Raw genomic sequence first — 16,164 nt, 5'->3', positions numbered from 1 at the left:
GGGTGTGTGTGTGTGTGTGTGTGGTAGTCACTCAGTCGTGTCCAACTCTTTTGCGACCCCATGGACTGCAGCCCTCCAGGCTCCTCTGTCCATGGAATTCTCTAGGCAAGAACACTGGAGTGGGTTGCCATTTCCCTCTCCATCTTAGCTGGTCCCTATGTGCAAAACCCAGGTCCAGTTATTATACTTTATGTAAATGGAGAGTAAAAAGGAAAGACTATGAATGTTTTCCTGATAAATATTTATATCTTTATTATTTTTCTAAGTGCACCTAAAACTTCCTTGTTTCTTAGGCTATAAATAAAGGGGTTTAGCAGGGGAATTATAATTGTGTAGAACAGTGAATACATTTTATCCTGATATTGATCCTGGCCAGACCCAGGACGCACATACATGAAGAAGAGCATGCCATAGAACAAGGAAACAGAGAGAAGGTGGGCACTGCAGGTGGAGAAGGCTTTGCTCCTGCCCTTTTCAGACTTCTTTTTCAGGATGGCAAAGAGGACACAAATATAGGAGACTATAATACCTGTAAAAGTAAAAGCCTGTATAAAAGCAGCAAAAATAAAAACCACTAATGCATTAATTGATGGATCAGTGCAAGAAGTTGCAAAAAGTGGCAAGATTTCACAGTAGAAGTGATGTATTATATTAGACCTGCAGAAAGTTAATCTAGATAATAATCCTACATGTATTATAGGATGCAGAAAACCAATTGCATATGATGCACTTATCAAGCAAGTGCAGAGTCTGTTGGACATCACCACTGGGTAAAGTAAGGGGCTGCATATGGCTGCATAGCGGTCATAGGCCATCACCACCAGGAGGAAACATTCTGTGGTGGCACTGGAACCAAAAAAATAGTATTGGGCCATACACTCAAAGAGAGACATCATTTGACTCTTGTCTAAGGTGTTGACAAGCATCTTGGGAGTCACAGAAGATGACGAGCAAGCATCTACAAAGGCCAAGCTGCCCAGGAATGAGTACATGGGGGTGTGAAGATGGGGGTCCTTCCAGATGAGAAAAATCAGTCCGAGGTTGCCTGCCATGGTGGTGAGGTAGATGACCAGGAACACCAGGAAAAGGGGGACCTGAAGCCTTGGGAGATCTGTGAGTCCTGTGAGAACAAATTCTATCACCAGAGTCATATTTTCTTCTGCCATATCCAACCAGCTAATCTCTAAAATGAAAGACTAAGAGAGGGAACATTCACAAAAGAGTCATAAAAACATTGAATTTTTATGTTACAGACATATAAGACATGCTTCTCATTTAGTTAGTAGTTCAAAATTTGTACCTTCACTTATCTACTTTTATATACACTCAAAATTATCTGTAATGAAATATTTTAAAATTATATTCACCTAAATCGATAGGTAATTTTCATGCAAATCCTTTTCAATCTAACATGGGTAACAACAGTTTTTAGATTTGCATGAACTCATCTTAAAATTGATATGGAGGAAATAACTTCTCGTTCTGCCCAAGAAATATATAAACATTGAGTAGTCAAGAATACCTTAACTGATGTTGAACAATAATGTAGAGACATGGTAATCAAAACAATGTAGTGGCATAAGAAGAAGCCAGAGGATCAGTGCAACAGAATACAGAACTCAGAAGTAGGTTCCAATATATATGGGAATGTGGCATGAAAAATATGATATTTCAGTTCAGTAGGAAAAGGACAATTGATTTAATGGGTTATGCTGACAGTTTGCTATCTGTCTGGAAATATTACTAAGTACTGTTAAGGCTCCTGCCCCACACCACGCTGCTGTTGCTGCTAAGTCGCTTCAGTCGTGTCCGACTCTGTGCGACCCCATAGACGGCAGCCCACCAGGCTCCGCCGTCCCTGGGATTCTCCAGGCAAGAACACTGGAGTGGATTGCCATTTCCTTCTCCAATGTATAAAAGTGAAAAGTGAAAGTGAAGTCGCTCAGTCGTGTGCGACTCCTAGCGACCCCATGGACTGCAGCCTACCAGCCTCCTCCATCCATGGGATTTTCCAGGCAAGAGTACTGGAGTGGGGTGCCATTGCCTTCTCCTCCCCACACCATAGATATTGCCTAAGTAACTGAGAAGGCAATAATGTAACATAATGAATAGAAAAATTACTATTCAAGAGAAGAAACCCGGTAAAATAGATAGCTTGAATGCATAGAAAATAATATCCAACAGAGTCAAAGAGTATGTAATTAGTTTGGAAAGATATCTTGCATGTATATTAAAGACATAGATTTATGTCTATCATATAAAATAACTAAAGTATAGTTTTTTTAAAGGCAAGGAATTTAATAGAAGAATGTAAAGGATGAAAATAAGCAAGTTTACAGATGAAGAAATCAAAATAACCAATAAATAAAATGAAAAGATACCTAAATTTCTATGTCACAAATACACATGTGTACATGAATAGACACACAAAAACAGGTGGATACCTCCTTTCTCATGTATCAGAATAGCAGAAATGAATAAAAATACTCCTTGTTGACTGAAGTGAAAAAAGTGTTACTTTCATATATTAGTCATGGAACTATGAATTGCAACAGCCTTTTTGAAAAGCAATTTTATACAAATCCGTTTAGCTTAAAATACATATATCCTTTCATCTATCATTTTATATATATACCCTGGAGATCAAAGCACTGCTATACAAAGATAAATATACAAAGAATAGTCAATGCATTATTGTTCAGAGTAGCAAAGACCATGCTGTTTCATGGGGTTCTCAAAATTGGGAGAGGAGTATGTCAATACATATACAGAATGAGCTGTATACTGTCATTCTGCTTATTTAACTTATATGCAGAGTACATCATGCAAAACACTGGACTGGATGACTCACACCTGGAATCAAGATTACCGAAGAAATATCAACAACCTCAATATGAAGATGATACCACCCTGATGGCAGAAAATGAAGAGGAACTAAAGAGCCTCTTGATGAGGGTGAAAAGGGAGAGTGAAAAAACTGGCTTCAAACTCAGCATTCAGAAAAGTAAGATCATGGCATCTGGTCCATCACTTCATGGCAAATAAATGGAGGAAGAAAGGAAACAGTGACAGATTTTATTTTCTTAGGCTCAAAAATCACTGTAGACAGTGACTGCAGCCATGAAATTAAAAGACTCTTGCTCCTTAGAAGAAATCTGTGAAAAACCTAAGCAGTTTATCAAAAAGCAAAGACATCACTTTGACAACAAAGGTCCATCTAATCAAAGCTATGGTTTTTCCAGTAGTCATGTATGGATGTGAGAGTTTGACCATAAAGTAGACTGAACGCCAAAGAATTGATGCTTTCAAATTGTGATGCTGGAAAAGATTCCTGAGAGTCCCTAGGACAGCAAGAAGATCAAACCAGTCAATCGTAAAGGAAATCAACCCTACTATTCATTGGAATGACAGATACTGAAGCTGAAGCTCCAATACTTTGGCCTCCTGATGTGAAGAGCTATCTCATTGGAAAAGACCCTGATTCTGGGAAAGAGTGAGAGTAAGAGGAAAAGGGGGGCAACAGAGGATGAGATGGTTGGATGACATCACCAACTCAATGGAGATGACTTTGAGTAAACTCAGGGAGATAGTGAAGGATAAGAAAGCCTGTCATGCTGCAGTCCATGGGATCACAGAGTCAGACACAACTTAGTAACTGAACAACAAGCACAGACCAGATGTGTCAATAGTGAAATGGTTAAATAAACCAGAGTACATTCATATTACAGAATATAATTCAGTCATGAAAAAAGAGCTATTCTACCTAATTTAAATTTGGAATTTCCACAATGTATAGTTATTTCAGAAGAGAAAGATCCAAAGAAGTGTAAAATCTATGGTCTCATCATTGTAAAACAAGCAATGTATTTTTTAAATCTCTCCTTTACATGGAGGACATGTGAATAACAGACACGAAGTTTACAGTACTGGTTTTTCTGGAGTGAGAGTGGAGATAATAATGAAGTAGAAGAGAGTGAAAGAATAATCGTTCCATGAGCAAAGCAGCATATATATATATATATGAAATATTAATTGGAAATTAAGAACCTTAAGAAATATTTACCCTGCATAAATTGGCCCAACTCCTTTTAGAACCTCAAATAGCCAAATCATTGCCAACCTTACTTTTAGCTCCTGTAATGTATTAATATAATTTGAACAAGAGTAACTTTTATGAATTTTTTTCTCAAGAGTTAGATAATACGAAGAGTCTTTTGAAGTTACCTTTAGTGACTTTAGTGTACATACTCATGATTCCATGTAATTAAAGAATTTTTATTATATATAATAAACCTGAAGCCAGAATTCCCATTCTGAAAACTTACAAATAAGTTAACTTTGGGCTGCAGAACTTATGTCTCAATTTTTAAAACTTCATATTATAAAATACACTCTGATTTTTTTCTTATTATTACTATTTTTTCCTATTTTTAATTCTTCTATTAATCAAAGTTTATTATTTAAAAATACCTCAACAGATGTGCAATCTACACAGTAAAAATTCTAACTGAAATTAGAATATGCTTGTTCACGCAAACATTTACCTGCTTGCTCAGATTTGTTTGCTGACTTCAAAAAGGAAAAGGCCTGTATACAGTTTTAATATCTTATTTAGATATTTTCTTATAATACAAATTACAAAGCTATAATAAAAATTATGAAAATGTCTGCATCCTCACCCAGGTCCTGTAAGATATGGGAAACTGAAAATGTGCTGGTTTTCTCAAAGGAGCACAAAAGGTACAGAAATGAAGCACAACTATTCAAGTATTGCTTTTCCTTGGAAACGCAAAACTGGAAGGATATAACATTTCTTTCTCCTATTTGCAAACCCATTCTTAAAAAGTTTTGAAATTCCCTTAATGCTTCCAAAGTACTCCCAGTAGGTAGGATGAAGTAAAAGTTGTTCTACTGGGCATTGTAAGCTAATCATCAAATCATCATACACTTTTAGTTATAATAATTAAAACTAAACATAATATCCTCAAAGTTCACTATCAGGGCATGTTTATAAAATGTCACTGAATAGAATTTAGAATAAGCTATTTTTCCTTCCTCTTGTTTTTCTTAATGCTGCCACTCCCCAACTACCTACCTGACTTGCTCACTTGAAACTCCTAAAGGTACCTTAGAATTAACATGTCCAAATCTGAAATTATGGTCTTCCTCTATTCCGCCCTCAAACCTGGTATTCTTCGAGGGTTTCCTGTCATAGGAAATAAGGTCACAAACCAAAAGTTTATCTACTAAATATGTCTTAAATCCAACTATTTCTTATTACACAGTCAGTACTAAAATATAAAATACATTCATCTCTTGCCTGGCTTATTAAATAACCTCCTAACTATACTATCTACAACTTCTAACACAGTCATCTAATCTATTTTCCACACTGACACCACACTGATTCTTATAAAATGTATACTGTTTCAATACCACACCGTAACACATGCTTGCCGCCATTTAAATGTTGTTAATAATTTCTCATTGAAAATAAAATAACAACTGAAATTCTTTTTTAGTTTTTTATTTTATATTGGAGTATACCTGATTAACAATGTTGTGTTCTTTTCAGGTGTACAGAAACGTGATTCAATTATACATATCCATGTATCTATTCTTTTTCAAATTCTTTTTCCATTTAGTTTGTTCTAAAATATTGAGCAGAGTTCCCTGTGCTATATAATAGGTCATTGTTGGTTATTTATTTTTTAAAAAAGAAATTATTTGGCTGTTTCAGGTCTTAGTGGCAACACACAGAATCCTCCTTGGGTCATGTGGGATCTTTTGTTGTGATGCATGGACTCTATAGTTGTGGCACACAGACTCTGTAGTTGTGGCCCACAACCTCCATAGTTGTGGCACACAGACCCTAGAGTTGTGGGACATGGGCTCACTTGCTCCCCAGAATGTGGGGTCCCTGTTCCTGAGCAGAGATCAAACCCATGACCTCCACACTGCAAGGCAAACTCTCAACCACTGGACCACCAGGGAAGCTCCATTACGCATTTTAAATATAGCAGTGTGTACATATCACTCCCAGACTACCTGTCCCTCTCCCCGACCCTAACCCCCTGGTAACCATAAGTTCACTCTCTAAGTCTGTAGGTCTGTTTCTGTTAACAACTGAAATTCTTAAGCCTCATATACATGTCCCTGTACTGAGAAACAGGCCCAATAATTAACTGTATGCAGTTAAGGAATTTTATTGCATTGTATGTGTGTATCATGTACAGTAACATTAATTGAACTTATAGATAATTTTCAATATCTAAGTAAATTGAGAAAATAGAAGGTAACTTCTTGTTCATGGTGAGTATAGATCACATGTTCCTAATTGTTTGATTATTCTACCCCAACTGATGATCCAGAGTCCTAGGCTCCATCTTATCATTCAGGCATTTTCCACACACAACTTTCAGTATTGCTTCTGCTTTAAGCCTTGGCATTTTGGCCACAAAGCATGTGGGATCCTAACTCCCCAACAAGGGATTGAACCTGCACCCCCTGCAGTGGAAGGTGAAGTCTTAACCACTACACTGCCAGGGAAGTCCCCACACATAACTTTCTTCAGTGATTGTGTTCTCATCTGGATCAAGCTTGAAGGGGAAAATTCACAGGGGATTCCAACTGTGAGGCGCTTATGAGCCAGTATATCACTTGCAATCCTAACCTCAATAATAATACTGCAGTCAGTTAAAAACTGAGGCCGTGTATCTAGGAAAAGAACAAAATGGTTATATGGATTTGGTTATCAGCTAATGATTTCTTCTTCTGTACTTATTTGTTTATGATTTACCTGTTTTATCCTCCTTTCCACTTGTAGAACACTCTCAGCTTCTCCCAACCAGAGTCAAACTAATTGAAAATTAGTCAAACCCAATTCCCATCTAGTACCTAGCTCAACAGAAAGCTATGGTTTCAAGGTAATACTTTATTCTCTCCAGCAAACCAACTATGTCTCTTCCTTGTGTAGATACCAACAATTGTTAATACATATCATCTTGCCACATGATATAATTACACACTCCCAAGATGAGATTTTTTAAGTTATTTGTTTTTAATTGCAGGATAATTACAATATTGTGTTGGTTTCTGATGAATATCAACATGGCTCAGCCACAGGTATACATATGTCTCCTCCCTCTTGAAACTCCCTCCTAATTCCTGTGCCATCCAACCCTTCTAGGTTGTCACAGAGTACCAGTTCCCTGAATCACACAACAAATTCCCACTGGCTATCGGTTTTACATTTGTTAGTGTACATATTTCCATGCTACTCTCTCCATTTGTCACCCTCTTCTTCTTACTCCCCATTGGGTCTGTAAGTCTGTTCTCTATGTCTGTATCCCCATTGCTGCCCCGCAAATAGATTTATCAGTACCATCTTTCTAGATTTCATAAATATGCATAAATATATGTTATTTGTTTTTCTCTTTCTGACTTACTTCATTCTTTATAATAGGCTCTAGGTTATCCACCTCATTAAAACTGACTCAAATGTGTTCCTTTTTATGGCTGAGTAATATTCCATTGTATATCAGTACCACAGCTTCTTTATCCCTTCATCTGTTGATGGACATCTACATTTCTTCCATGTTCTAGCTATTATAAATAGTGCTGCAATGAACACTGTGATACATGAGGTTTTTTCAGTTATGATTTTCTCAGGGTATGTGCCCAGTATTGGGATTGTTGGGTCATATGGTAGTTTTATTCCTAATTTTTTAAGGAATCTCCATAATGTCTTCCATACTGACTGTATCAATTTATATTCCCACCAACAGTACAAGGCAGTTCCCTTTTCTCCACCCAAAATGCAATTCTTATATGATTTTTCTGGCATCCTGTGGAGCATATGAACTTTACAAAGGTATCCATAGTACTTATCAGGTTCAATTAACATATTGTCATAAATATAATGAACCAATCTGCTGTTTAAAAAATTTTCTGAAAATAAAGTTTTCTTCATATATCCCTGGGGCAAGACCTTCAGTTTATACTGTTACCCTTCCCAGATTAATATAAAATACTTCTAATCCTCATTCATGATTGGTATTTGCAGAATACATTTTCCACACATCAGTAGCATATATCTCATACCAGATATTGCATTGAAAATTTCTACAAGGCTGGTTCTGGTTTCTGCCATTATCAGCTATGCCCTATACAGGTTTTGCAAAGACTAGGATAGTAAAACAAATAAGGATTTATTGAGGATCATCACCATTGCAGTCTTTGAGTTTCTGAGAATCACACTAGGTTACAACTAATACACTATTCTGAGATGCAAAATTTCCATTGAATGAAGCCGGCAGACCCCACAGTTTGCATGGGGAAACCCCTAAAGGACTAGTTGAACTGCTTGTTCTGAGGAAGTCTGTTCTAAAGGTCACAGGCAGTTGCAATCCTTTAAATGTTAGAGGAAACCATGGTCTAGCAGTGTTTATCTGAGGTGCTTTGAATACCTGCAAGAATTGAACTACTAAAAAAATGTTAAACCACAGAATCACCAGAAATAAATGTATGTATTTACCCAACAACCCTCTTGATTGCTAAGATTTCCTCTCACAAACATTTAGGATGTGGAAATCTTGCATGAGGTGGCCTCAGAAAAAGGGCAACTTTCATTCTCTTCGAATTATGGTTTGTTCATGCCTTTTCAAGCCAAAAGATGTTCCTGTCCCTTAGCATAGTAATAACTTGAAAATCATCTCCAAAGATACCCCTTATGAGTATGGAGGAAATTTTATATAGTGTTATATTTGTTTTGCAATAGTGAAACCCAGGACTAGGGTTTTTCTTTTATTAAAGTATATTTGATTTACATTATAAGTGTACAGCAGATTTTTTTTTCTGATTATTTTCCATTATAAATTATTAGAAGATATTGAATACAGTTAGTTCCCAGTGGCACACATTAAATCCTCTGTGTATCTGTGTATCTATTTTATGTGTAGTAGTTTGTATCTAGGCTTCCCTGATGGTTCAGATGGTAAAGAATCTGCATGCAATGCAGGAGACCTGGGTTCAATCCCTGGGTTTGGAAGATCCTCTGGAGAAGGGAATTACGTACCTCTAATTTTCCTCTTCCCCCTTTACTTTCTCTATTTGGTAACCATAAATCAGTTTTTTTTTTTTTTTATGTCTATGAATCTGTTTCTGTTTTGTACATAGATTCATTTGTATTGGGCTTCCCTGGTGGCTCAGATGGTAAAGAATGTGCCTGCAGTGCAGAAGACTCAGGTTCGATCCCTGGGTCGAGAAGATCCCTTGGAGAAGGGAATGGCTACCTACTCCAGTATTCTTGCCTGGAGGATTCCAAGCAAAAAGGAGTTTGGCAGCCTACAGTTCATGCGGCAAAGAGTTGAAAACATCTGATCAAATAGGACTTCCCTGGTGGCTCAGATGTTAAAGAATCTGCCTGCAATGTGGGAGACCTGGGTTCGATCCCTGGGTCAGGAAGATCTCCTGGAGAAAGGATTGGCAACCCCCTCCAGTATTTTTGCTTGGAGAATTCCATGGATAAAGGAGTTTGGTGGGCTATATAGTCCATGGGGTTGCAAAGAGTTGGACACGACTGAGCAACTAACACATACATACATTTGTATTGTTTTATTTTTATTTTTTTTTACATTTGTATTGTTTTAGATTCCACATATAAGTGATATGTAATATTTGTCTTTCTCTGTCCATAGTATAATGTTCTCTAGATCCACCCATGTTGCTGCAAAAAGCAATATTTCATTCTTTTTTATGATTGATTAATATCTACATATGAAGATTTTCTTAAGCCAATCATATATTGAAGAGCACTTGGGTTGCTGTTTCCATGTCTTGGCAATTGCAAATAATGCTGCTATGAACATTGGGATGCATCTATCTTTTTTAGTTAGTTTTCATCTTTTGGAGATATATACCTAGGAGCAAGGTTGCTGAATCATTTGGTACCCCATTTTAGTTCTATAAAGAAACCCCATACTGTTTTTCATAATGGCTGCACAATTTTGCATTCCCTTCAACAGTATACAAGGGTTTTCTTTTCTCTGCATCCTCAAACATTTGCTATTTTTGGACTTTTTGATGATAGCCTTCTGACCAGTGTGAGGTGATAGCCCATGTGGCTTTCATTTACATTTCTCTAATAATTAGTGATATTGTGTATCTTTTCATGTGCCTGTTGGCCTGGGTATTTTCTCTGGAAAAATGTCTATTCAGGAGTTTTGCCCATTTTCGATTGGATGGTTTTTCTTTTTTTAATATTGAGTTGCATGAGCTGTTGGCACGTTTTGGATTTTAAGCCCTTGTATCATTCACAAATGTTTTCTTTGGATTGTCATTTCATTTTGTTTTGGTTTCCATTGCAGTGCAAAAGCTTTAAAGTTTAATCAGGTCCTATTTGTTTAATTTTACTTTACTTTCTTTTGCATTGGGAGACAGATTTATGTCAGAGAAGATTTTGCCTATGTTCTCTTCTAGGAGTCTTGTGGTCTTGTGTCTTATATTTAGGTCTTTAAACCATTTTGAGTTTATTTTTGTATATGGTATGAAAGCCTATTCTAATTTCATGATTTCCATATAGCTGTCCTGCTTTCTCAACACTACTTCTTGAAGAGACTGTCCTTTCTCTGTTGTATACTTTTGCCTCCTTTGTCAAAGGTTAATTAACACAAAACATACAAAGCTCTTGTAAGGAAAAAAAAAAAAAACAATTTCAGTTACATAATTATGAGTTGAACAAGAGCACCTGCTATGTAAGCTTGTTGTCAATTCTGGGGTGAGAAAATATATTCACTTGGTATATGAATGCTCTGAAAAAGGTACTCAGTAAGATTACTTAATAAACTGAAAAAGAAAACATCCTAAAGACTCAACATTTTATTGTATTGCTAGAAAGTTCACTGTATTAACATTTGCTAAATTAATATCTTCCAATGAATGCAACACAGATATAATTAATTTTCAAAATATTTTAAATCTAGAAATATTAATCTCAAAGCCCTAAAGAGGAATGTATGTTGTCATATTTAGTCTAACAATATTAATTTGATGTTCATATATTTGGGATCATTATAAGTAGCCACTAAAGATAAGATTTTGAAAAACTACTTGCCCAATAATTATTTTGGAGGGCATGAGTACATTTTCAACAGAATATTTACACAGACTGAATCTTCCTCTAAAAGAATATAAGTTCAGAAGAGCTTTAGATATGTGTATCTGGAAACACAAGGGTTCATATTGCAAAGATTTAGCAATATGGGGATTCATTTGTCATTTTCATCATTGAAAAGTAATTTAAAACAACAAAAAGTCAATGATGTTTGTTCTTACTGTATCCATTACTTTGATGATCACATTAACTTATAACTAAGACAAGCATATCTAGACTAAATATTATTATTCATTCATTTAACAACTATCCATGCAGTCCCTATTATGTGAAAACCCAGAGACAGTCACTATACCTTATTTAAAAACAGTAAAAAGTAAAGAATAATGAAAGATTTCCTGAAAAATATTTATTTCTTTATCATTTTTCTAAATGCACCTGCTGCTGCTGCTGCTGCTGCTGCTGCTGCTGCTAAGTCGCTTCAGTCGTGTCCGACTCTGTGCGACCCCATAGACGGCAGCCCACCAGGCTCCCCTGTCCCTGGGATTCTCCACGCAAGAACACTGGAGTGGGTTGCCATTTCCTTCTCCAATGCATGAAAGTGAAAAGGGAAAGTGAAGTCGCTCAGTTGTGTCCGACTCTTAGCTACCCCATGGACTGCAGCCCACCAGGCTCCTCCATCCATGGGATTCTCCAGGCGAGAGTACTGGAGTGGGGTGCCATTGCCTTCTCCAAATGCACCTAAAACTTCCTTATTTCTTAGGCTATAAATAAAGGGGTTTAGCAGGGGAATTATAATCGTGTAGAACAGTGAATACATTTTATCCTGATATTGATCCTGGTCAGACCCAGGATGCACATACATGAAGAAGAGAGTGCCATAGAACAAGGAAACAGAGAGAAGGTGGGCACTGCAGGTGGAGAAGGCTTTGCTCCTGCCCTTTTCAGACTTCTTTTTCAGGATGGCAAAGAGGACATAGGTGTATGAGGCCATGATGGTAATAAAAGTAAAAGCCTGTATAAAAGCGGCAAAAATAAAAAGCACCAAAGCATTAATAGATGGATCAGTGCAAGAAATTGTAAAAAGTGGCAAGATTTCACAGTAGAAATGATGTATTGTATTAGACCTGCAGAAAGTTAATCTAGATAATAATCCTACATGTATTATAGGATGCAGAAAACCAATTGCATATGATGCACTTATCAAGCAAGTGCAGAGTCTGTTGGACATCACCACTGGGTAAAGTAAGGGGCTGCATATGGCTGCATAGCGGTCATAGGCCATCACCACCAGAAGGAAACATTCTGTGGTGGCACTGGAACCAAAAAAATAGTATTGGGCCATGCACTCAAAGAGAGACATCATTTGACTCTTGTCTAAGATGTTGACAAGCATTTTGGGAATCACAGAAGATGATGAGCAAGCATCTGCAAAGGCCAAGCTGCCCAGGAATGAGTACATGGGGGTGTGAAGATGGGGGTCCTTCCAGATGAGAAAAATCAGTCCAAGTTTGCCCGCCATGGTGGTGAGGTAGATGACCAGGAATACCAGGAACAGGGGGACCTGTAGTCCTGGGAGATCTGTGAGTCCTGTGAGAACAAATTCTGTCACCAGAGTCTTGTTTGCCTCCATCACATCCACTCAGGCTGATCACTGCAATGGAGAAGTGAAATAAAAAATAATGGTCATGAAAATGTATACTGGATGGTAATATCTTAGTTCTCTGAGTCAGATGCCCTATCTGAAGGTACAGAGTCTCTCTTTTTTAAAACACACTGAAAGTGGTCTAGTTTCATTCTTTTACAAGTGGTTGACCAGATTTCCCAGCACCACTTGTTAAAGAGATTGTCTTTAATCCATTGTATATTCTTGCCTCCTTTGTCAAAGATAAGGTGTCCATAGGTGCGTGGATTTATCTCTGGGCTTTCTATTTTATTCCATTGATCTATATTTCTGTCTTTGTGCCAGTACCATACTGTCTTGATAACTGTGGCTTTGTAGTAGAGCCTGAAGTCAGGTAGGTTGATTCCTCCAGTTCCATTCTTCTTTCTCAAGATAGCTTTGGCTATTCGAGGTTTTTTGTATTTCCATACAAATTGTGAAATTCTTTGTTCTAGCTCTGTGAAGAATACTGTTGGTAGCTTGATAGGGATTGCATTGAATCTATAAATTGCTTTGGGTAGTATACTCATTTTCACTATATTGATTCTTCCAATCCAGGAACATGGTATATTTCTCCATCTATTAGTGTCCTCTTTGATTTCTTTCACCAGTGTTTTATAGTTTTCTATATATAGGTCTTTAGTTTCTTTAGGTAGATATATTCCTAAGTATTTTATTCTTTCCGTTGCAATGGTGAATGGAATTGTTTCCTTAATTTCTCTTTCTGTTTTCTCATTATTAGTGTATAGGAATGCAAGGGATTTCTGTGTATTGATTTTATATCTTGCAACTTTACTATAGTCATTGATTATTTCTAGTAATTTTCTGGTGGAATCTTTAGGGTTTTCTATGTAGAGGATCATGTCATCTGCAAATAGTGAGAGTTTTACTTCTTCTTTTCCAATTTGGATTCCTTTTATTTCTTTTTCTGCTCTGATTGCTGTGGCCAAAACTTCCAAAACTATGTTGAATAGTAATGGTGAAAGTGGGCACCCTTGTCTTGTTCCTGACTTTAGAGGAAATGCTTTCAATTTTTCACCATTGAGGATAATGTTTGCTGTGGGTTTGTCATATATAGCTTTTATTATGTTGAGGTATGTTCCTTCTATTCCCACTTTCTGGAGAGTTTTTATCATAAATGGATGTTGAATTTTGTCAAAGGCTTTCTCTGCATCTATTGAGATAATCATATGGTTTTTATTTTTCAATTTGTTAATGTGGTGTATTACATTGATTGATTTGTGGATATTGAAGAATCCTTGCATGCCTGGGATAAAGCCCACTTGATCATGGTGTATGATCTTTTTAATGTGTTGTTGGATTCTGATTGCTAGAACAATCCAGAGGGATGGTATGGGGAGGGAGGAGGGAGGAGGGTTCAAGATGGGGAACACATGTATACCTGTGGCGGATTCATTTTGATATTTGGCAAAACTAATACAATTATGTAAAGTTTAAAAATAAAATAAAATTAAAAAAAAACACACTGAAGAGTATTATAGGTATATTATAAATATTATAAATTATTTTCAGAAGTTAATGTGTGTATATACATACATATAATTCCTTAAAGCGTTGTGGAGGAGGCTGTAGACATCTACCAATTAATGTAGTCCATATCTTGTCACTCAAATACCTTAAAACTGAATGTATTGCATTAACTCTGAAATTTTTTTACAGAATTAAGAGTAAAAATTGCACACTGCATTTTATACTAAAATCTCTAAAAGTGAGACTCTGGTTCAGGATAAAACTTTTCACTGATTCAAAGCAACTATTTCATATATTTTCTATAGAACCAAAAAATACCTTTCAGTAGTATATATTTATACTACTAGTAGTACATAATAGTATAGTAGTAGTATAAAGTAGTATACCTTCATACTACTGATATATGTATATATAATTTTTTCTTTCTAAGACATTAATAAGTAGAGTAAGAAGATAATAAGTTAAAATCCCATTTCTGCTGATTTCTATCCATTATCATTATGTTCTTTGATTATATATACAACAACTTACCCCATATCCCTAATAGGCTCTTTTGATTATATATTCATCAAAACCACTCCAAATTTCAAATAGATTCTTGTTATTTAATAGTTTTATCAACAAACTCTCATATATGATCATAATGATTCATTCTGTCATCAAACCTTTTTAGTTTGATGTCCTAAGCTAGAACACTGCTATTCCTGGCTCAGTCAAATGCAGAACTTCTAACTCAGGTGTTACACTGAGATGCTAAAATAACCCTCCTTTAACAAGAAGAATAACTGACACTAATCAGTTCATCTGCAGATTTGGGAAGGATCTAAGAGACGTTGTTAAACATGCCAAGTAAACAATCATCATTCAGTTAACCAGGAATGTTTTTGGCATGTCAAAGGCACATAATACTGAAAAATTATAACTTTTTTTCCCTGACCTGATACATTTTAAATTAGAACTGGGACTTTCAAAATCAGAGGGAATCGAAACATTACAAAAGATACCACAGTCAAAAAGATTAACCACTGTTTTGAAGCTGTTTCAATTTAAGTAGTAAAAATTATAAATGTTGTTTATATCCAAATCAGATAAGGATAAAGATGAGTTATATTGGGGAAGTAACTAATATAAAGACGTCTGTAGTGGGAATGTAAATTAATACAGCCACTTAGGAGAACAGTATGGAGATTCCTTAAAAATCTAGGAGTAAAACTACCATGTGATCAAGCAATCCCACTATTGAGCATATACCCTGAGAAAACCATAATTAAAAAAAAAAATGTACCCCATGTTCACTGCAGCACTATTTATAATAGCCGGGACACAGAAGCAACCTAGATGTCCATTGACAAATGAATGGATATAGTAATTGTGGTATATATACTCAATAGAATATTACTCAGCCATAAAAAGGAACAAATCTGTCAGTTGAACTGAGGTGGATGAACCGAGAACCTATTATAGACAGTGAAGTAAGTCAGATAGAGGAAAAGAAGTATCATATATTAACGAAGTAAGTCAGATAGAGGAAAAGAAGTATATATTAACGCATATAATGTAATCTAGAAAAATGGTACTGATGAACCTAACTGTAGGGCAGGAATATAGTCACAGATGTAGTGAACAGACCTGTGGACACAGTGGGGGAAGGAGAGGGTGTGACTAATTGAGAGTATCATTGAAACATATACATCACCATATGTAAAACAGATAGCTAGTGAGAAGTTTCTGCATAACACAAGGAGCTCAGCCTGGTGCACTGTGACAATCTAGAGGGGTAGGAGGTGATATATGTATGCTGTGGCTGATTCATGCTGATTTATGGCAGAAACCAATACAATATTGTAAAGCAATTATCCCCCAATTAAAATAAATGTTTGTAAAGCTATCTGTGAAG

At 36.2% G+C, this 16,164-nt stretch overlaps 2 protein-coding genes across 2 annotated transcripts; both read right to left on the bottom strand.

Annotated features, from left to right (window-relative positions):
• Nucleotides 1-242: 242 nt before the first annotated feature.
• LOC113897579 (olfactory receptor 5AC1-like) lies at nucleotides 243-1,175 on the bottom strand. The gene has a single exon (XM_027550378.1). It carries the CDS (start codon nucleotides 1,164-1,166, stop codon nucleotides 243-245), a length of 924 nt encoding a protein of 307 aa, XP_027406179.1. The 5' UTR covers nucleotides 1,167-1,175.
• Nucleotides 1,176-11,534: 10,359 nt separating this feature from the next.
• Nucleotides 11,535-12,749, bottom strand: LOC113898579 (olfactory receptor 5AC1-like; the record flags this gene model as incomplete). The annotated part of the gene is made up of 2 exons (XM_027551848.1): nucleotides 11,855-12,749; nucleotides 11,535-11,551 (listed from the first exon to the last, which is right to left on the bottom strand). Coding segments are annotated over exons 1-2 (909 nt in total), but the record flags the coding sequence as incomplete, so codon positions are not given.
• Nucleotides 12,750-16,164: the final 3,415 nt, after the last annotated feature.

The sequence above is a fragment of the Bos indicus x Bos taurus genome, chromosome 1, assembly GCF_003369695.1.
Source record: "Bos indicus x Bos taurus breed Angus x Brahman F1 hybrid chromosome 1, Bos_hybrid_MaternalHap_v2.0, whole genome shotgun sequence".
In the NCBI taxonomy this organism is placed as follows: domain Eukaryota; kingdom Metazoa; phylum Chordata; class Mammalia; order Artiodactyla; family Bovidae; genus Bos; species Bos indicus x Bos taurus.
The sequence above is the reverse complement of the archived record's forward strand: the minus strand, read 5'-3'. Positions and strand labels throughout refer to the sequence as shown.

Coding starts and splice junctions, on each gene's coding strand:
- LOC113897579 (XM_027550378.1), bottom strand. CDS start 1,166: ATGGCAGAAGAAAATATGACTCTGGTGATAGAATTTGTTCTCACAGGA.